At 33.8% G+C, this 22760-nt stretch overlaps 1 protein-coding gene across 1 annotated transcript; it reads left to right on the forward strand.

The window, feature by feature from the left end:
* Positions 1-204: 204 nt before the first annotated feature.
* LOC133879254 (uncharacterized) lies at positions 205-17526 on the forward strand. Its single transcript, XM_062317783.1, has 2 exons — positions 205-633; positions 17371-17526. Exons 1-2 carry the CDS (start codon positions 205-207, stop codon positions 17524-17526), a joined length of 585 nt encoding a protein of 194 aa, XP_062173767.1.
* The last annotated feature ends 5234 nt before the right edge of the window (positions 17527-22760 follow it).

Raw genomic sequence — 22760 nt, forward strand, 5'->3', positions numbered from 1 at the left:
GTCAGGGTGCTAGTGCCAGTGAGGTTGCCCGTGCCTTTACTGGTGACGATGACAGTTCTATTGCCTGTGCCAGTGACGTTGCCTTTGCGTGTACCGGTGACGGTGAGGGTGACAGTGCCGGTGCCTGTGCCGGTTCCAGTTTCGATGCCTGTTCCATTGCTTGTTTCGGTGTTGGTGCCTGTGCCATTGATGGTGATGGTTTCAATGGCTTTGCCGATGACGGTCCCATTGCCTGTGCCGGTGACAGTGAGGGTGACGGTGCCCGTGCCCGTGGCGGTGCCATTTTCACTGCCGGTTATGGTGATGATTTCAGTGCCTGTGCCGATGACAGTGCCTGAGCCTGTGCCGGTGACAGAGACGGTGAGAGTGCCGGTGCCGGTGGCAGTCCCATTGCCCGTGGCAGTCCCATTGCCGGTGATGGTGCCTATGCTAGTGCCAGTTTCGGTGCTAGTGCCGATGGCTTTCCCTATGCTGGTGATGGTGCCTGTGCTAGTGCTAGTTTCAGTGCCGGTTCTGGTTCCCATCCCAGTGCCCGTGCCGGTTTCGGTGCCTGCTCTTGTGCCAGTTCCTGTTCCTGTCCCGATGCCTGTGCTGGTGTCAGCTCCAGTTCCGTTGCTAGTGCCCAATGCCAATGTATGGTGGTCCCATGCTTTAGAAGTTGCGACAACAATAAGAATTTATTTATTTATTTATTTATTTTGTGATTGTCAATAAGAATTTCTAGTTAGAATGATGAAGACTTAAAATTAAAATGGGAGAGTTTAATTTCAATAAGAATGGGGTAAAGCGCTTGTTTTAAACTCTCCAATTACATGCTGACACATCAACATTTCAAAGATAGCAAACAGACTCTAGAACACCCAATAATCACCTTAAAACACCAAAATCTCCACAAACTATCTAGATGGGGGGTTGAACCACCCTCATAATTGTCTAGAGACTTTTGGAGGTTGTCTAACCAACCCATGTGACAAATTTATTTATTTATTTTTTTTTTTTTCCTTCGATTCATGCATGCCTTACAAGAAATTAGAATTACACATAAATAACAAGTTAGAATGATCGAAGATGCATGCACTTACCAAAAAAAAGACACATGCATGTGAACAAAAAAAAAAGGTAGACATGCGCAAAGGCAGAAAAAAGATGGGTCTTCTTGGAAGGTATTCTGGCTGGCGTATCAGAGGAAGCCATTAAAGGGAATGCGAGGCCGTAGACTCTTGCCTACTATAGCTATGAGAATATATTGAGCTATTGCTTGGAGCTTTGAGAAGAGAGTGCAAGCGTATATATAGGCTTTCCTTTTACCCTTTTGGAGTAATTAATTACTTGCTTGACTATAGCTAGCTAGTAAATTATCTGATATATATGATTCATTAATCTGTGGTAAAATTGATAACATGACTCGATTGGGATGCGTATTAATCTGTGGCTGGCGTCAGGCTTCCATGTGCGCTTGAGACGAAATAATAATAGGGGCTTTAGACCGTGATGCATGGATTGTAACTGATATGGACTCCCGTACGTGTGAACAATACAGCAAGATTCCATATCATTAATTTCTTTTCATTATTTTTTTTTCTGAAATTATTATTATTATTATTATTTTGAATAAAATCACTTTTCATTAATAAGATCAAAGATCATAGAAAGGGAGAAAATTGCTTTCTAATTACAATACCATAAATACAATGTGGAATATCTTCAATTCAAACTTTATTTATGACATGCTTGACTACTTCTTTTGCTAAATCATGAGCAGTCGAGTTGGCATCCCTCTTCACTGTAGTCAAATACCTGAAGTATAAAAATAGTCGAATAATATGAAAAGTTAATTATTCAAATATCAGACATCTTGATTTTATACAAGACATATATAGTTCATTTTGGACTGGGAAAATGTATGAAGTACTACAATTCGGCCTTATAAACTCATATGGTAATATCTTAATGGTGAAAAATTAATTGAGTAACAAAATTTGAGCTGACGTGATAAATGTTATGTAGACTACCATATCAGTTTGCAAAGAATTTGTAGTAAAAACTATAGTACCCTCGCATCATTCTTTTGGATGGTATTCAACCCTATAAGTGGATTAAATGAGTAGTTAATTAATAAATTCTCTCAAGTATAAAATTTACCTAAGAGAATTGCGGGGTAACTGTTGGGAAGAATTTCGACCCTCTCGGGTTCTTGGCCCAATTCGAGAACCCGGCCCATTACATACACCCGACCAGGACCCAGCAATCCAGAGAACCCTTTGGGGGGCCAGTCCCGTCGTTCGGGCTCGGGCCGGTTGAACCGAATCGACCCGGGTGCACCGTGACGCCAGCATCCGTGTACGTCCTGGGGGTACCCAGGAATTAAGGAACATGACACACGACCCTGAACAGGATCGTGGGTCGTGGCCACATCGACAATTTAGCACGCCATCCACGAAAGATCGTGCATCCGACATCAACTCTGCGAACCCGAGATATTCGCATAACCGAAGCCACGTTTTCATGTAACTGCCGATTCCCGTATATGCCGGGACACAGTAACTACACTTCAAAACTCTATAAATACCAAAGACCTTCCAGGGATTAAGGTACGCTAATTAATACCTAATATTACTCTGTGCATTTATTCCCAGAACAGTACACTTACTTAAGCATTGGAGCAGGATTATTGACATCCCCCGACGCAGTGTTATTTTGCAGGTATTTATCGACGAAGAGCATTTCAGCCTATTATTGATCGACACGTCATCAAATGGAAAACTGGTTTAACATGATTGATTCCCAAGTAAAAAAGAAACTTGATTTTGTGTGCATTGTGTGGTTTAAGTTAATTGGGTTTCCGAGTATAGATGGGAAATCAACGATGGTTGGTTTATTTTCTGCCTTGGTATCTTCTAGATCTGGGAATTAAGGCAGTACCGTTTTTGTGACTGGCTAAGGTGGAAAATCTAGTCAATATCACTTGGGTTGCTTAGTTTGCCCTTTTCTTTTAGCTATTTTGTTTGTTTGTACACGTTTGTGATGTGGGGTTGTTTTCAAAGTTTTAATACTTAATTCCATTAACGGTGAAAAGCCATGGACCACATTTGGTTGATATGTCTCACATGAAATCTATGGCATTGGAATGGACGTCTCTATGAACTTATTTATTATCCAACCTAACTCAGCATCTACTGGTGCACAAAATGCCCCTTTTCATACTGCAATCACCCAGCTACATTTAATTTTTCTGCTCTGGTATGTATCCAATTTATCCATATTTCAAGATTCAGAGGCCTGTCCCAGTCTGGTTCCGTCTCTGAATTACATTTTTTTGGTTCTGTGCATGGTCATAATCAATGTTTAAGACCATCGATCTTACATATATCACAAACGGATAAAGATCTCTTACAATTTTTTTTAAATTTAAAACTTTTAAATTAGCCGTTCCTTGCATTGAACTGTACGTTTAAAAAAATAATAATAATAAATAAAAATGGAACATGTTACAAAGATAGTAAAAAAGAATTTTCCTCCTAAATTTTATTTATTTATTTTTTTTTCATTTTTGAATAGACAATTCTTCTTTATAAAACCAAAATATAGTTTTTGGCTCAAAATTTTTTTACAACATAAAAAACAAGAAACTGATGAAAATTTACTCAATTCTGATTAGTAACTGTTGAGGAATAAAACTGGCTCAATAGGAGAGGGTTGCCCACACCTTATAATCCTGCCCAAGATCTTGTCCACAGGCAATGTGGGATAATTCCTCAACAGTAACATACTACATTTTTATATGTGATATTTTTCAAACTGTTCGATGTAAAGAACAATCTGAAATAATTAACATAATTTGAAAATTTATAACTTTTTTAAAATTGTAGAATATCGATCCTAATCCATAACTGATAACCGTGTTTTGTAATTAAATAACAATATAGTCTATAATACACCTAAAGTCAATCGTATAATATTTATTCCATAAATTCATCATGTTGAGGAGCAGGTTTTAAGGAATTAATGTGCAGAACACCAAAATAAATTCTGGGGTAGAATTAAATAATAACATTTGTTAAAAAAGTGTGTGCAACACGTTAAGTGCGATGCATTGCATGGTTTCAATTAAATTAGAAGGGCCTGTCTATTTGTGAACCGTACCTTTGTCGTGCATTTACGAATTACGATAAGCACATTCTTTGCATACAATTTCGAAATCAATGCATGCAACAAAAAACGTTGTCATTTTTTAATGGCAAAGTGGACTCAACTTGGCAATGATTCCTCTAAAAATGCAACTAAATTATAACCTGGGAAATAAAAAATAAAATTATGAGGCAAACTTTTGACAACAAAAGTAAATAGACTAGGATAAAGATCTCCAGCAATTTTATTCTTCGAATTGTTAGTAATTTGAACAACAAATGTGAGAGAGTTTTTATAAAATTCATATGCATGAGCAGGGTCTCAAGAAACCCATTCACTTATTTAAATAGGTGAATCCCATAAAAACTCTCTTATATTTGTTAACTGGATTGAGATCTTGATTCATTCCAATCACCTTATGCATGTAATTCATTTTCTCTAATTTTTACCCGAATGGGATTTTTTGAAATTTTTATCTAAATTTTAAGAAAGTTGGACAAATCAGAATGAAAGGGTGGGTGCAGAGTTCGAGTGCTCCGAACAGGTAAGTCTTGCACTTCGGGCTGCCCGAATCCCGCATTGCCCTCTCTCATTCTTTGCTCGATTCAATAAAATTCCAATAGGAAATTAATCTAGGAGATCTTGAATAAGCCTCTTCACTTGGTCCCTATCTATTTTCACCTCTATGCTTATTATACTCTTATGTATCAATTAATTAATTAATGGCACCCAAAAGAATAGAACTACCATAATTATTAGATGGAGGTTCTAGACTTCATTAATTATTAGGAACTTTCAATCTAATTATGGGAAGCCAATGCATGCTTAAAGGTTGTCTCTCTTTTCTTTTCTTTTTCTTTTTTTCATTTTTTGTTTGAGTTTATTGTTTGGACGTTGTGACTTTGGGATCAGACATAGAATCACAAAACACTACTCCTAGATCAAAGATCAGAAAGGGCTTATTTATTTGTGTATTTTTCCTACCGAAGTGGACCAATCTACTCCGGTAAGTCAAAAAAAAAAAAACCTTGTAGTGTCTCTTTGTCGGCCAAAAGTACTTCTAATTAACTCCCTCTTTTTAGTTTTGATTTCTTGGACTCATTTGAACAATATGTTTTCTTGACCCCATAACCATAAGTCCCTAGTCCTTTTAAACATGGCCTTGGCTTATAGAAAGAAAAGATGCCCCCTATAGTATAGGCTATAACAAATTACTCACAAATGGTGGAACTACTTTCAACAAACGAGAAGTATTTAAAATTTCAAAAGATTGATCATCTACAGCTTCTTCTTATGTAGATTCAATGTAGCTGTAGATTCAAAATGTAGTTAATAAAAATGTAATTTTTAAAAATACAGTTAAGCGTTTGGTAAGATTTATAAAATGGTGATGTTTCTGCAATTTTAAAAACACCCAATTTTTAAAAATGATGTGTTTTTAAAAGTGCTTTCCCTTGTCTATGGTTTCAAACAACTTTTTTTTCTTTTTTTTTTTAATTTTTTTTCAAATGCACTCCCAAATAAGATGTATTTCTAGATTTTGTTTAAAAATACTCGTTTGGCCTGTGAAATCATGGGTCCAAATGCATTCTAAAATGAACCATTCCATTGCATATTCAAATCCAACACCCTGTTTGATTAGGAAAAAAAAAAGTCAGACACCTTATTTGAGCATTGTTTCTCTAAAATCACCATGCCTCGGATAAATTCAAAAATTATAAACCTAAACTTGTTCTCAAGTACTTGGATTGTTGTTTCTTTGACAGTGTGGCTTTCTTGGACACAACTTCCACCGCAAATGCAACGGCTTTTTAGGCGGATTAGGATAGTTTACAATTTTTTTTTTTTGTTTGAAAAATGCTACATATTAAAAAGGTGGTATATATGTTATTGACGAAAATTGAGTATATTTTTATTTTACATTATCTTGATGTAGCAAGTCATCATAAAGCCTCTTCCTGACATTGTACAGTATTGTACAATCCTAACATTGTCTTGTTCAATCGTCCCATCCCTCCCCTAAAATGCAACGCAAAAGGTGAGCTTAGCGCTAGGCATCACGGGCGGCTTAACTCTTAGGCGGCCGCCTAAGACCTCCAATTTAATAAGGCCCCCAATTATTAAATATTAATAAAAAAAAATTTCATAAATTTTTTTTTAAGACCTTAATTATAGTCAATACTCTCTAATTAAGGCCCCAATTAATAAATATTAATGAAGATTTATTTCATAAAAAAAATATTTAAGACTCTAATTATAGTCAATATTATCTAATTAATGCCCCAAATTATGGTAAAATATAAATAAGTAATTAATAGTAGCTTTTGTCTACACGTAATTAATTAATAATTATGATAAATAAGTAATTATAGTCAATATTTTCTAATTAAGGCCCCAAATTATGATAAAATTGATAACATTAAATAAGGAAATCAAATAATAGCTTCTGTCCATACGCAACGTTAAAAAATAGGGCATTTATGATTGGAGTCCAACGATTGGTATCCAACGTTCAAAATAAAATAGAAAAAAAATAAATAAATGTTAAGAATATGGAAAGTCTCTAAATATATATTTTATTCAATTACGAACTTCACTTTTTATAAGTTTCAATTTTTTCTCTCTATTTCTCTATTCAAGTCTTATTCAAATTTGAATTCTTTTCTTATTATCCAATTTCATTATTTTCCAATAACTCATTGTTTAAGTCCTTAAAATCATTCCATATATGATATGTGATAAAAAATGTTAGTTATCAAAAATTCAATCAATAACTTACATTGATTTTAATAAATATTTTTACGCTAATTTTTCTTTCCTAATGTAGGTTGAAAGTGTTAAATAATCCTATCATAAAGATTAAAGTGATTTGAAATAGTTCATTTGACAAATTAGACTTTATTGTTCTATTTTTAAAATTTACTTTATATATTATACTCATAACATAATTTTTTTATCAATTGAAAATAAAATGTTAGAAAAACTTGAAAATAAAATGGATGAAAAGACCAATGGAGAGCTAGTAAGTAGCTGAGGTCTAGTTTTGTTTTGCAGAAGTTTGATATCAGGATAGAGGGGTTGTGCAGCTCCGATCCAATTTTTACCGGAGTGTTTGGTTGTACGTACTCCATGTGTTTGTTTGTTTTAGTAGAAGGTGCATGCACATGCAGTTGATGGCAATGTAGCAATATCTGCAGTAAGCCAGGAGACTTCATTGATTTTAGAAATATATATATATATATATATATATATATATATATATATATATATATATATATATTTGCACAATATTTGTGGTAGTCTTTGTTAGAGTGGCATTTGACAAGAAAAGGTGCAAGGAACTTGGCTTGGCAGTGGTATGCGTTGTGGTGGCAGCAGGGGCCATGGCACAAGTAGTGTTCATGTCAATAACCGTCACTAGCTTTGATTATACATGTTAAATCACTATTTGTTCTAAAAATTTAAATTGATAGAAAAAGATGAATTTAATCAATTAATTTATATTATAACACTCAATCTCATGTGTGAGCTCAAACTCTCCCTAATTAGGTGAGGTCCGACACGTGAAATATTTAATTAAAATGTGAGGTGAATGATGAAAACATAGTTCGAACTCAAAAACCTCTGCTTTAATACCAACGACCTCTGCTTTGATTTGTACCATAGTATCTGAAAAAAATGGATAATGTCAAGGAAATTAAAAAGAAAAACAGAATAAAGATAAATAGACAAAGAGATATGATTTATAAAAATATGGATTTGAATTTCAAACTGATAGAGACATGTCAATGAAGATATATTGTCAAGCACGGCATTGCCACGAGATGTGCATGGCATGCATTAATTAGGCTTATAAATTAATGATAGGGACTCAACGTTGTGTGGACAATACAACAAAAGTCCATATCATTTTCAATGATTCAGTACTAAACAAGCTTTTGGTTGTTTCGGTTTTTTATTTTTAATTTTTTTTTAGTGTGAATCTGCCATATTCCATGATAATAAATTCAGAGCATAAAGCTCTTACATCAAAGAATTAAAGAATAATTAAAGAATAATCTATGACTTCAATTTTCGTTGACACATGACCAGATTTACACTGAGTAAACTAGATCTAAGACTATATTTAAGACATGGATAGTCCAAATTCTTACCTCCTTAATTATTTTCCAGCCGTGCAGGGGTGGAGCCACCTTCTGGCTCCCAAAAAAAAAAAAAAAAAAAAAATTGCTTAAAAACACAATTTCTTTATTTTTTATTTTTTATTTATAAAATAGACCTTCAAAAATTAATTTTCTCATCCAAAATTTTTTACAGCCCCGTCCTCCCCCCCCCCCAATTGTGCTACAATAGTCGAGCTGATCGAGGTCGAGATCAAGTTCCTTTTCAAGTAATTTCAAACGGACAATTTTTTTACCAGCATTTGTTTATCGATTTACTGCCTTCGGAATGTTTTATATATGCTCTATAACTAGAAGTTAATTGGACCGCACGTCCACAGAATAAGCCAAATTTTCTTGTTGGATCTCTTTATGCCATGGCTGCAGATCGAATATTGCAGATGGATTTAACTATATATTTAAGGATAGGCAACGACATGTACAACATCGTGCGCATGGGCGGCTCAAGCAGTAGGGTTTTGATAATGATGCATTATAAATGATTGGGACTAATCAAAGACTACCTCTCATGCATATTGTAAATGGAATGGACCCTAGCTTGATTGAACAATACAGCAAAAGTCGATAATTAATGTATGTCCTCATGCAGAAGAGCTTTCCGTTGTTACAGGCCGGTTTTGATTGATATAGGGCCCCTTGGCACATAGCCAGACAGGCCAGTAGGTCTTTGGCACCCAAATTTGTCATCACCCTAAATTGTTCAAATATATATAGGACATTTTTTTTATTAGTATTTTTGTCTTATTAATTATTTACCTTATTTTCCTTACAAATAGATCGACTATTGTAGCACAATTATTTACACGATTCGTGAATGATGAGAGGAGAAATACAATTGTTGAATTCTAGTTCGTCTACGCAAGAATAAAAGAAATCTAAAAAATATACCAAGTAACTTTTCTACATTCAAATTGATGCATATATACGATTATTAATTTTTTGTTTTTCAAAAAAAAAAAAAAATATTCAAACGATAGCATTTAGATAATTTAAATATACGATCTATAGAATTAATCAAATAGTAAGGAAGTTTTGATAATGATGCATTATGAATGATTGGGACTCTTATTGCGTAGTACTGTAAATGGAATGGACCCTAGCTAGCTTGTGTGAATTACAATACAACAAAAAAAGTCCATATAACATTTACTAAAGTTGTTCAAACGTCTTAATTCCTCCCTTCAACTGCATGATAATTACTGTATGTCCTCATGCATGCAGAAAAGCTTTCGGTTCTTACAGGTCTTGATTGATAAGTACATCGATGATTTAATGTATGTACTCATGCAGAAGAGCTTTCGGTTGTTACAGCTAGGTTTTGATGGATAAATACATGGATGATTGAATGAATCAAACGTAAAAAGTTAACTTCCTATTTATTTGATTAATTATCTAGCTCATGTAATTAATTGAGTTAGACGTACGCTGTACGTGCTTTAATTTGAATTAAAATCAATAATACAAATTATACCATCAATATTGCATATATGGACCGAGTAATTAACTTTCCTCCATTCAAATTTAAGGTATTTTACGTATTATTTATTTAATTCAAATTTAAGGTATTTTATTATTTATTTAATTCAAACAATATCATCTAACCAAGGTAATTAAATACATGATCAGGTATGGAATTAACCAAAAGGGAAGTTATACTTTTAAACAATATACATATTGATTTCACTAGAATGAAACAAGTTTTAATGGCAGCCAAAAACCATCATTATCTGAGTATTTCTTGGATCATAATATATTTTACGAATGCAACATAACGTATGTATAAAAATATGGATTTGAATTTAAAACTCATAGAGACATGTCATAAAGATATATTGTCAAGCACGACATTCCCATGAGATGTGCATGGCATGCATTAATTAGGCTTATAAATGATAGCGACTCTTGTGTTGTGTGGGGACACAAGAAATTATGGACTAGTTGTGTGAACGATATAGCAAAAGTCCATGACATTTACAATGCTTCATTACTAAAGATGTTCAAACGTTCCTCACTTCAACTGCATGATAATCTATGTCTGCAAAGGCATAATGCATGTATATGAGATGAACGAATCAATGATTACCTCTCATATTGTAAATGGAATGGACCCTAGCTTGTGTGAACAATACAGCAAAAGTCCATATAACATTTACTAAAGTTGTTCAAACGTCTTCCTCCCTTCAACTGCATGATAATCAATGTATATATGTCCTCATGCAGAAGAGCTTTCGGTTGTTACAGGTTTTAATTGATAAATACGTACATTGGATGATTGAATGAATCAAACCTACAATTCTTGATGATCAAAACCCTACTGCTTGAGCCGCCCATGCGCACGATGTTGTCGTTACCTATCCTTAAATTGTTAAATCCATCTGCATTCTGCAGTTTGAGTGTTACCCCACAGCAATATTAATAACTCCGAGTTAGACCGCACGTCCACAAAATAAGCAAAATTTTCTTGTTAGACCTCTTTATGCGATGACTGCAGAGGGATTTAAGGATAGGTAACGACCACATCATGGTTGCTGTTATTATTGTTTTTTTTTTTTTTTAATAAATAAAAAATCATGAGTAATACAATTTTTCTTAGGAGTTCCTTACAATGAAAATCCGGGTTTGTGTTGCTGTGCTATTATTAATTAATTAGTTAGTGGCTAATTCGGTAAATCATTTTAAGGAACTGCATCAGGCTAAAAAATTTGAAGAATTATTTGGTGAGTTATTACAGTACTCACCATAATTGGTGAATACTATTCACTCACCAAATGTAAAAACAAATAATTTTTTAATCTCTAACATCTCTCTTCTTTCAATAAAGAATAAAAAAATCTTTGAGAAATAATCACGAGCTGACGACACTCATGTAGCACTTGTACAAAAATCAGTACCATACTGTGAATTATGACATGTCATTTAAATAGAATAGTGAAAGTAGATAACTAAAATAGAGAGTCAGATGCATGTATTTTCGAAAAGTTTGTCAAAACATAGGTAGGAAAAATGTATTTTTTTTAGTTAAAATAGAGAGCAAATTTACTGAACGGAATGCGAATGCTTTAACTTACAAGCTCTAACTTCCAATGTAAATTTGTAAAAAAAAAAAAAAAAATATAAGGTGCAGTACCCTAAGTGTATATAAACTTCTTTTGGATGGTATTCAACCTTAAAAGTGGATTAAATGACCAGTTAATTGATAATTTATTGAATATGATTGAAGGAGCACAATGCTAAAACCCAGGGGCGGCTCAATCCTTAGGTGGATTAGGCAGCCGCCTAAGGCCACCAATTTAATAAATATTACAGAAAATTTTTACCAAAAAATTAAAAAAAATAAAAAATAAAAAATTGAAGGCCTTAATTATAGTCAATATTCTCTAATCAATGCCCCCAAATTATGGTAAAATGTAAATAAGTATTAATAGTAGCTTTTATCCACACGTAATTAATTAGTAATTAAAGTAAATAAGTAATTATAATCAATATTTTAATTTTTTTTTTTTTTTTAATGTGAATTTTCACTTTTCCATTGATGACAATTCTTGAGCAAAAGCTCTTCACTACTAAAATGCATGCAAATAGCCACGTGTAGTTTGACACGTGTACAGTGTCGTGCACGTGTCAAACAGTTAGACACGTGCATTTTGACACGCGTGATACGCGTGTCAAATGTGCATGTCACGAACTGCACAATTTGACACGTGTATTAGAATACACGTGTCAAACGGTTTGACACGTGTATGAAAATACTCGTGTCAAAATGGTTTGACACATGTATTCTAATACACGTGTCAAACCGCTTTTTTTTAAAAAAAAATTCTAAATTGTTAGCCACGTGTATACATACACGTGGCTAAATGTATTGCTTTAGAAAAAAGAAAATTGACACATGCAGAACCAGTTTCGAAACTTGTTATTTAAAATATTGCTAAAATATTGCTATTTAAAAGAAAATTGTTATTTAAAATATTGCTAAAATCAAAAATATTGAATATTGCTATACGAATTCGAAACACATGCAGAACCAGTCGTCGTCCACTTAGAACTGGCCGGTGGTCCGGTATTGACGAGAGAGAGAGAGAGAGCGAGAGACAGAGAGAGCGAGAGAGAGAGAGATAGAGCGAGAGACAGTGTTGACAGAGAGCGAGAGACAGAGAGCGAGAGAGTGAGAGAGAGTGAGAGAGAGCGAGAGACAGAGACAGAGAGGCGAGAGGGTGTTGACGGAGAGCGAGAGACAGAGAGCGAGAGAGTGAGAGAGAGCGAGAGACAGAGACAGAGAGAGTGTTGACGGAGAGCGAGAGCGAGAGAGAGAGATAGAGCGAGAGACAGTGTTGACGGAGAGCGAGTGAGAGAGAGCGAGAGACAGAGACAGAGAGGCGAGAGGGTGTTGACGGAGAGCGAGAGACAGAGAGCGAGAGAGTGAGAGAGAGCGAGAGACAGAGAGCGAGAGAGTGAGAGAGAGCGAGAGATAGAGAGTGAGAGACAGAGACAGAGAGAGTGACGGAGAGCGAGAGACAGAGAGCGAGAGAGTGAGAGATCGAGAGTGGGTTGGAGTGGCTGTGAACCTGCGTGAGAGGGAGGGCTGATCGGATCGGTGAGCTCAGGGGAACCCAGCCCTGCCCCCACCTCGCCGAGTTCCACTCCAGGAACGGCGCAAAGCCGTTCCGGGCCCTACAGAACTGCCTCCGAGTGAAACCACCCAGCAGGTACGCTGCAGTCCGACGGAACCCGACTGACTTCCGGCGGCTCCAGTGATCTTCCAGCGAAACCCGTGAGGAGAGGATACCAGAACCGCGACCCAGCCGGCCCTCCGGCGTGACCCCGCGAGAGACAGAGACAGAGAGGCGAGAGAGAGAGGTGAGAGCGCGCAGAGAGAGAGAGAGAGCGAACGAGAGTGTATAAAAAAAAAAAAAAAAAAAAAAAAAATCTTTTTGAATGCTCATCAGGTGGGCGCGGGATAACTCCCGCGCGCCTACCAACACCATTCCGGGACGTGTATTTAAATACACGTCCCCAATTGTTAAAATTTTATTTAATTAAAAAAATTATATTTAAAAAAAATAACATTTTGACACGTGTATTAAATACGAGTGTCCAATTGTTAAAATTCTATTTAATTAAAAAAAATTATATTTGGAAAAAAATAACATTTTGACACGTGTATTTAATACACGTGTCTAATTGGACACGCGTATTTAATACACGTGTCTAATTGGACACACGTATTAAATACACGCGTCCAATTGGACACGCGTATTAAATACGCGTGTCCAATTGTTGAAATTCTATTTAATAAAAAAAAAATTATATTTGAAAAAAATAACAGTTTGACACGTGTATGTAATACACGTGTCTAATTGGACACGCGTATTAAATACACGTGTCAAATTGGACACGTGTATTTAATACACGTGTCCAATTGGACACGCGTATTAAATACACGTGTCAAATTGGACGCGTGTATTTAATACGCGTGTCCAATTGGACACGTGTATTACATACACGCGTCCAATTGTGGCGGCTGTACAATTAGACACGTGTCAAATTGGACGCGTGTCTACAGTAACCGGTACTATAGACACGCGTCCAATTGTAAGATCTTACAATCAAAAAGCTCAGGCAATACGCCACAAGCTTCGATAACCATAGCCCAAGGCTATGAACTTACAAGTCATAAACAAAGATAATCAAATATTTATGACCTAATCTTCCGCACACCTACGTACAATTCCGGTTATAGATCAGATCTGCAACAAGCAGACAAATTCGAAGACATAGGTAGCCCAATTCACACCAACATAATTAAAACTCCCTCAACCCGAGTGCCAGGGAAAAACACCTCCCTCAACCCGAATGTCAAGATGTATAGTAACAAAAATCAAATTAAAAACAATAAAAGCAAGCAGCACCAAGCAAATCCACCGACTGAAAGCGGAAAGAGGCTGGCCGGCGTGGGAGAAAGAAGCGTAGGAGCCCTAAAACACGGTGGAGGGGCGCGAGAGAGGAAAAACTCAATTTCAGATCTGGTTTTGAGAAACCAAAACCAAAACCAAATTCCAAATCTTAAATTAAGGCCTCAATGGGTAACAATAGTATAAAAAGTACAGATTTGTGGACAAATAATTACCAACAAGGACATTGTTTATAAATAAGTAACGGTTGTCAAGTATACTATATAAGCCTCCATTTCAGATCCTTGCAAGTTCTTTTACCTCCTCCCGGTCAATTTCATAAGTTTGGACCTATTACAATTTGTCAAAGTTTGTTTTTCTTGTAATTCTATATGCTGTGAGAGCAAATGTCGTTTATCACATTTGGTAGGAAAGAAACTTGAGCCGTGAATAACAAGGCAAGTGGCTAAAAAGATTTAAAATTTAAAAAAAAAAAAAAAAAAAAAAAAAACAAAACAAAACAAAAGAATATAAAGGCAAGTGCTCCACCTACGCTGTGCACGGTAAAAAAATAAAAAATAAAATTACTAGAGGCCTTCCCAAATTGTACAGTATCTTGATGTAGCAAGTCACCATATATTTTGGGTCTTGCTGACATGGTACAATCCTAACATTGTCTTGTTCCATCCCTCCCCTTAAATGCAACGCAAATGAGCCTAGAGCTAGGGATTACGGGCGGCATAATTTTTAGGCAGATTAGACGGTTATTTAAATCTCTTAATTTAATAACGCCTTTAATTAATATATATTAATAAAAAAAATTTCAAAAAAAATTATTTAAGGCCTTATTATAGTCAATGCTCTCTAATTAAGGTCACCAATTAATAAATATTAATAAAAATTTATTCTATAAAATAATTTTTTAAGACCCTAATTATAGTTAATATTCTCTAATTAAGTCCCCAAGTTATAGTAAAATATAAATAAGTAAATAGTAGTAGCTTTTGTCCACACATAATTAATTAATAATTATGATAAATAAGTAATTATAGTCAATATTTTTTAATTAAGGCCTCAAATTATGGTAAAATTGATAAAATCAAATAAGGGAATCAAATAATAGTTTCTGTCGACACGCAACGTTAAAAAGTATAGCATTTATGATTGGAGTCCGACAATAGGTATCTAACGTTTAAAATAAAATGAAATAAATAAATAAATAAATGTTAAGAATATGAAAAGTCTCTAAATATTTTATTCAATTACAAACTTCTCTCTTTACAAGTTTTTATTTTTTCTCTTTATTTCTCTATTCAAGTCTTATTCAAATTTGAATTCTTTTCTTATTATCCAATTTTGTTATTTTTCAATAACTTACTGTTTAAGTACTTAAAATCATTTTATATTTGGTTAGTGATATAAAAAATAAAAAAAAAAATGTTAGTTACCAAAAAATCAATTAATCACTTGCATTGATTTTTTTTTTTTCATTTGATTTTAATAAATATTTTTACACTAATTTATCTTTCCTAGTGCAGGTTTAAAGTGTTAAATAATCCTATTATATATAAATACTAAAGTGAATTCAAAATAGTTTCTTTGACAAATTAGGTTTTATTGTTCTATTTTTAAAATTTATTTTACATATTATAGTCATACTATAACTTTTTTATCAATTAAAAAGGAAATGTTAGAAGTTGTTAAGCAATCCAATTTTTACCGGAGTGTTTGGTTGTACGTACTGTGTTTGTTTGTTTTAGTAGAAATTGCATGCACAGTTGATGGCAATGTAGCAATATCTGCAGTAAGCCAGGAGACTGCATTGATTTTACAATTTTTTTTTTTTTTTTTTTTTTTGCGCAATATTTTGTTGCAGTCTTTGTTGGAGTGGCATTTGACAAGAAAGGTACAAGGAACTTGGCTTGGCAATGGTATACGTTGTGGTGGCAGGGGCCATGGCACAAGCATGCATTGTTTATCTCAATAACCATTACTTGGCGGGTTGATTATGTATGTTAAATTATTATTTGTTTCAAAAGTTTAAACCGATAAAAAAGTATAAATTTAATCAATTAATTTATATTTTAACATTTTATCTTATGTGTGAGTTCAAACTCTTCTTAACTAAGTGACGTCTGATACGTGAAATATATAATTGAAACGTAAGGTAAGATATCTTTATCCTTTTATCATACCTCGTATCGTGGTATTAAATGGATAACAAGTCCCTTTCTTGTCTGTTTGACAAAATGATTGAACTGTTGTCCATCACAACTTGTGCGTAGTCTAAAAGAGCGTACAGCTCAAATAACAAAATTCATTTAACCAATGTGTGGATACGCCATGCATGGTTGACCTTTCAATTAATAAAAATGACAATTTATCATTTTGACAGGTATCATGCAAGTAATATTATTCCTCCATTCAAGTTGATGATATATATTGAGATTCACAAATCTTGTTGTTGGTGTGTTTTGCTATCGGTATGGTTTCTCTACAACGGTTCCGATCTAGCTTTTGCTTGTGCCTTCATCTGAGTAATTTGGATTCTTCTTAGTTTGAAGTCCTCCCGATACCTTGATGGCTGAACATGAATTGGAGTCCACAGTCAAGTGGATTCACGCACAGAGAAAACGAAGGTTCACCGCATAGCGCAATGGGCGCGTTTGACTTTGGATCAAAATTGATTATAGGATTTGGTTTAGGTGCGGTAAAAAAAAAAAAAAAAACAAAACAAAACAAAAAAAACCTACAACACTTATATAATAGTTTTTTCAACGGTCTAAATTTAATTTTAAATATTTCATAAAAAATAAAGAGAAAATTAAATTAAATCTAAACCGTAAAAAAATTACAGCTTAAATGGTATAGTTTTTTTTACAGCAGTTAAGCAAAATCCTAGATTGTATAGGCGTCCCAATTAATGCAAGGCCGACATACTCATCCTTTGACAATGCCATAATGTGTGCATGATATCTTGTGCGAGGCTTTTCATGAGGCGTTGTAAATGATATGGACTCTTGTGTGCATGAGATGAAATAATCAAAGAGTACCTCTCATATTGTGAACAATACAATGAAAGCCCATAACATTTACAATACTTCATTACTAAAGACGTTCAAACTCATAGAAACATGTAAATAAAGATATACTGGAGCTTCTCGCTGCAGCTCGGAGGAAACATTGTGGTGAGTGAGATCTACACAGTGGCCCGTGGTGGTCGGAAGACGACGGTGGTGGCAATGAAAGAAAGGTGGGAGGCCCTTGAACACAGTGGCAAGGCTCGTCAAACCAAGGAGGGTGACAAATTGGGCCTAGAGAAATAGAAATTCAATGATAGATTCACTCATCAACTGTACGAACGTAGGTGAAAGATGAAATAGAAAATAATTTTTATCATTTCTCAAATAACAAAAAAAAAAAAAAATGCTTGGTGTCAATCTTTTTCGTCCATCTTTGGTCTTTTTAATTAATTTTTTGCAAAAGTGATGGACCTCTTTTTGTAAAAAGTGATGGACCTCTGTTTTTTTATTTGCAAAAAATTGCAAAAAAAAAAAAAAGAAAAAAAAAAGATGATCAAGATGGATATGTAGCATTCCTCAGTAACAAATAGATTCTTGCACCCAACGAAAACCGTTAAATGTCATATATGCAGCACCAATCAATTATGACAGTGTCACGGCCGATAATAAAACTCAAAAATAGAGATGAGAAGGCTGGGTTTTGTAATAGAGATATATAAGTTAAGTTTCAAATTTTAGGTTCTCTTGTAGATAGATCAAACTAATCTTTACACCTTTTACAGATAATTGTAAATATACAACGAAAATTGATGTTACTCTTTTCACTCATTCTATACCAGTTGACATGACCTATTTTAAGTGATTTCTTATGTTAGTCACTTAAAACACGCCATGTTAGACTGAAATAAGGGTGAAGAGTAACATTAATTATTCTAAAAAATATATATTAGACTTACAATACTTTGACAATTTGTTAACAAATACCTATATATGATAAGAAGGTATTCAAATTTTTTTAGTGGCCGATACAATCACATACTGAACACAAATATAATCACATACCGACACAAATATGTTGTAAAAGAATTGTGAGTATTCACTCGTATACACAACAACCTCATGCATCATTGCTGAGGTAACATTTTCAAACAATGTATACATTTTTTTCTAAAAGAAAATGATAATGCTAAAATCTATGGTGTCTATAGGAATGATTTGAGCTGAATTTTTTACACGATCTGAGAACTTGATACAAATGCAATACAAAGTTAGTGAATTATGGTTTAAGAAAAGAATACAGGTCAAACCAGATGTCAAACCGGATTGATCCAATTAGACACAATTAATAAACATGGTCAATTTTGGGTTACCCTGCTTAATCCACGGGTAACCCGCATAACCTGTATAATTTTTTTTTTTATTATTATTTTTATCATTAAAAAATCAAAACTCTAAAGAATAAGACAAAAAAAAAAAAAAAAACAAACAAACAAACAAAATACCCTCATTTCACTACAAAAAACACGCCTTTTAGAGTCGGTTTCAACTAGCATAAAAGCGACTATAAATCATTTTTTTGAGTCAGTTTGAAAAAAGGACATGTATGTGCGGTCAAGATTTTATATTAAGGTCGCTTTTCGCCATTAAGGTCGTTTTTCGCCAAAAGGGACCTTAATTAGGGTCCGTTTTGCAAAAAGGACTTTAATTCGGGCCGCTTTCCAAAAAACCGACCACAATATTTTCGGGTCGGTTTCATTTAACCGACTATAAAAAATTTTAGTCGGTTTTATTAAAACCGATCATAATTGTCGTCCCTTTCAAAACCGATCACATACGTGGTCTGTTTGGAAACAGACGACAGATTTAGTCGTTTTTGGAAAGATACAACATTTGTAGTCTCTTTCAAAACAGACCACAGTTGTGGTCCAGTTCAAAACAGACCACAGTTGTAGTCAATTTCTAAAAGAGACTACAATCTTGGTCGCTTTTCAAACCGACCTCAATTGTAGCCGCTTTTGAAAAAGGGACTACAATTGTAGTCCCTTTAGAGATGGAACCGACCACAATTGAGGTCTGTTTCAGCATGTGTTCATCCTTAATTATTCCTATTAGCCCTGTTTACAACATATCCCAAATTCAATGCATAATCCATAATCCATAGTGATTATCATATACCAACAACCAACCAAATTCATATTAAAACCACCAACCATCCAAAAACAATAATCCAAACACTTACATCAAAATACCACCTACACTTACATCCATTACATACCCTTATAATTACATCAAAATACCACCTACACTTACATCCATTACATAAATCTAACATTACATGTTCATACTAAAATAATACACAACATATAAGTTAAAGTTCAAACTTAGTGTTTCTTAAACGTTAAGTGTAACGCCCCCAAACCGCTAAGGGTTAGGTTCGTCCATTTTCATACACCAAACTGCAAATATTCGTAAGGTCTACCAGATAACCTATCTAATATGTTGAATTAAATAAATTAAATAACAAAAATAATAAAGATTTTAAAACTCAGAGCTTTAATAAATGCGGAAACAGTTATTTCGAAAAGAGCAATTGTGTTTGATTCAATAATTGAAAATCTAAAGAAAAACTAAATTTATTATGCAAGTGCACTTATTAAGGTAACTGAGATGCAATGTCCTAATGCTAGCCTAGATCCCATCCCGGCCGCCTAGGTCTCTCTGCTCATAACCTGAAAACAAAACAAAAATAAGGGGTGAGCGAAAAATGCTCAGTAAGGAAACCCTCAACCATAAAACGATTGAGTTAACTTCATTTTCTTTAAAACAATTATTAAAATACACTTGAAATCTAAATTTCTAGAACACAAATCAAAATTTGGCATTTTACTTAACACATAAAATACCCGTTAACAATTAAGACTTCTCATATATAGGGCCCATGTACACTGTTACGCTCTGTGTACTAGGGTTGCGCGGTCTACTGCGACCTCAGGCAGGTAAACTGTGGCCACAGGCCCTACCCCGTCAGCTAATTAATTGAAGTGCACTTAGCATGACATAGGGATGGATTCCGCCTTCTCTAAGTCCTTGAGCGGTTGCGCTTCTATCCAAGCAACGGTACCGAACTTAAACTCTGCAAATCTCTGTGAATATATCTAGGGCCAAAATAATAGTCTCCTCTACACACATGCCTCATTTATAAAAATCTCATTCTCATAAATTATTCTTATTCCTTTGATAACTCTAGAGGCAACGCGTGGGAGGGTTTTTACTCTCCTTTTCTCATTAATTTCAAAAAGCTGTAACTTCCCGTCTCGGGAACCAACTAAACAATTTACTAATAATTAGAAAATCCTTTATAGCCAAAGCTTATCTTAAAACTGTTGATTTCAAGAATAATATTTATACCGATAACTTTCATCTCAAAACTATTTTTAAAAATAGTCATTCATGCATCAATAAAATTTGAAATACAGAACAAGAACAATTAATTTCAAATATGCTAATAAAAGGATAAAGTAATATGACATAAAACAATTTGAGAAGGGGTAGAGGATTCCTTACCTCTCTGATTGCAATAAGTTGCTGGACTATCTCGACTGCTAACTAGTCACCTGCTACAGGTTTAAATAAATCAATACCTCGTGCTAGTCACTAAACTACACACTAACACCACTAGGATTTGTCTTGCTAACTTACTGAGAATGGATTCCCTAGGTATGTTTAACAACATTAATTATTCTAATAACAATTAAATCATTAAATAAGTAATAACAAGTTTTCTTTTATTGACATTAGAAATACAACTTCATAAAGGTAATTGTCATCAGAAATATTTTATTTTATAATTATAGAGTTTAATAAATTCCGATATCACAAACTATACCCTTAAGTAAAATAATTTATAAAAATGATCCATGATTTTTAAGGAATTTACAAGAAGATTTGAATGTTTACATTAAACTACTTTGTACCAAAAATAGAATTTTTAGGACTATACTTCTCTTTGTGAAAGAATTTAGGGCAAACCCAAATCTGTACATAAAAGTAAAAAGAAAAGAAACAAACAAAATAGACAACAATTTATCGTTTCCCCAAAATAGTCACTGGCTGAATTGAAAAATGAGAGGATTTCATAATCCAACAATTCTTAATTGAGTTCGGCCAAGACAAAGAGAAGAAAAAAAAAATATATATATATATATATACCTCTCGGTGGTATTAGAAAAAGGAAAGAATAAGGGGAAAAAAAAAACAAAAAACAAAAAACAAAAACAAAAGAAAAGGAAGACAATACAATAAGGCATGTGATGTTGGTATTTAGAGAAAGACAAAGGAGAGAGAAAAATGACAATTGATGCTACATCTCATGGTTAGAAAAGAGAAGAAAATATTATATATATATATATATATATATATATATATATATATATATATATATATATATATATATATATATATATATATATATATATATATATATATATATATATATATATATATATATATATTAAACATGAGGCACACGTTTTGAGATGAAGGAGTCTAAAAGAAAAAGTAGCAATCCTTTTACTTGATTGTTATGCTGACATGATGGACAACAAGACAAAATACAATAAACAATGGTTATATCAACAAATGAATGCTACGGTTTCACTAGAAAAGGAGAACTAAGGAGAATAAATAGGAGGTAAGATGGTACCTTGTCCACAGAGCCCAAAACTGTGCAAGGGAGAAGAGGCTTGAAAACTCTTGAGACGGGAGAAGAGGGTGACGGTTAAAATATTTATTTATAAGAGTAGGGTTTCATTCTTTGGCTGTTAGGGTTTTATATATACTAAAATAGGTATTTTAATAATAATAAATCAAATATCTAATATTTTTAATATAAAATCTGATCCTCATATTTTAATATAAATATAAAATATAAAAGTGGAACTTAAATTGATATAAATTTATTAAATTTAAAAGTAGGTGTTTTAATAAAATATAAGAGTGGTTATTTAATATCAAGAAATATGAATTAATATAAAAAAAATAAAAATTCATATGTAAAATCAAGTGTTTATTAATCCCGTCTAGTTATCCATTCTCATAGGTAGTAAAGACTATTCTACCCTCGAAAGGGGGTCAGGGTTATTACATTAAGTGTATCTAAGATGATGTCAGTCGTACATGTTTCTTAAACATCACCAAGTCGACTCCCTATAGATGATCTTGGTTGTACGAGGGGGGATGACGGGTCTTCAGCGTTTTCTTGCACTCCATTCGGGCTTGCTTTCATCAATACTTGGAGCATCGTTCGGAAGTGATCCAGCTCTTTTTGATGTCTTGATTCCGGATTTGCCATTTTCTCTTGCAACTGAACAACAACGAGTTAAAGTTCACGTTCCTTTTCAGTAGATGTAGAGCTAGATGGCATGGCCGGTACATATGTGGATTTACCTGTTTTCGAAATGAGTGAGTTAAATCTACAGCCATTCGATCATAAGCAAAACAACTCATCAAGATAAAAACCATTCCCAATCAAAACCAAG

Source organism: Alnus glutinosa, chromosome 10, assembly GCF_958979055.1.
Source record: "Alnus glutinosa chromosome 10, dhAlnGlut1.1, whole genome shotgun sequence".
Lineage (NCBI taxonomy): Eukaryota > Viridiplantae > Streptophyta > Magnoliopsida > Fagales > Betulaceae > Alnus > Alnus glutinosa.

What these genes read in the sequence shown, in the direction of transcription:
- LOC133879254 (XM_062317783.1), top strand. Translation starts at nt 205, where the DNA reads ATGGCTTTGCCGATGACGGTCCCATTGCCTGTGCCGGTGACAGTGAGG. An exon ending in TGCTAGTGCCCAATGCCAAT is followed by an intron (nt 634 to 17,370) that starts GTATGGTGGTCC and finishes TTCTCGCTGCAG; the next exon opens with CTCGGAGGAAACATTGTGGT.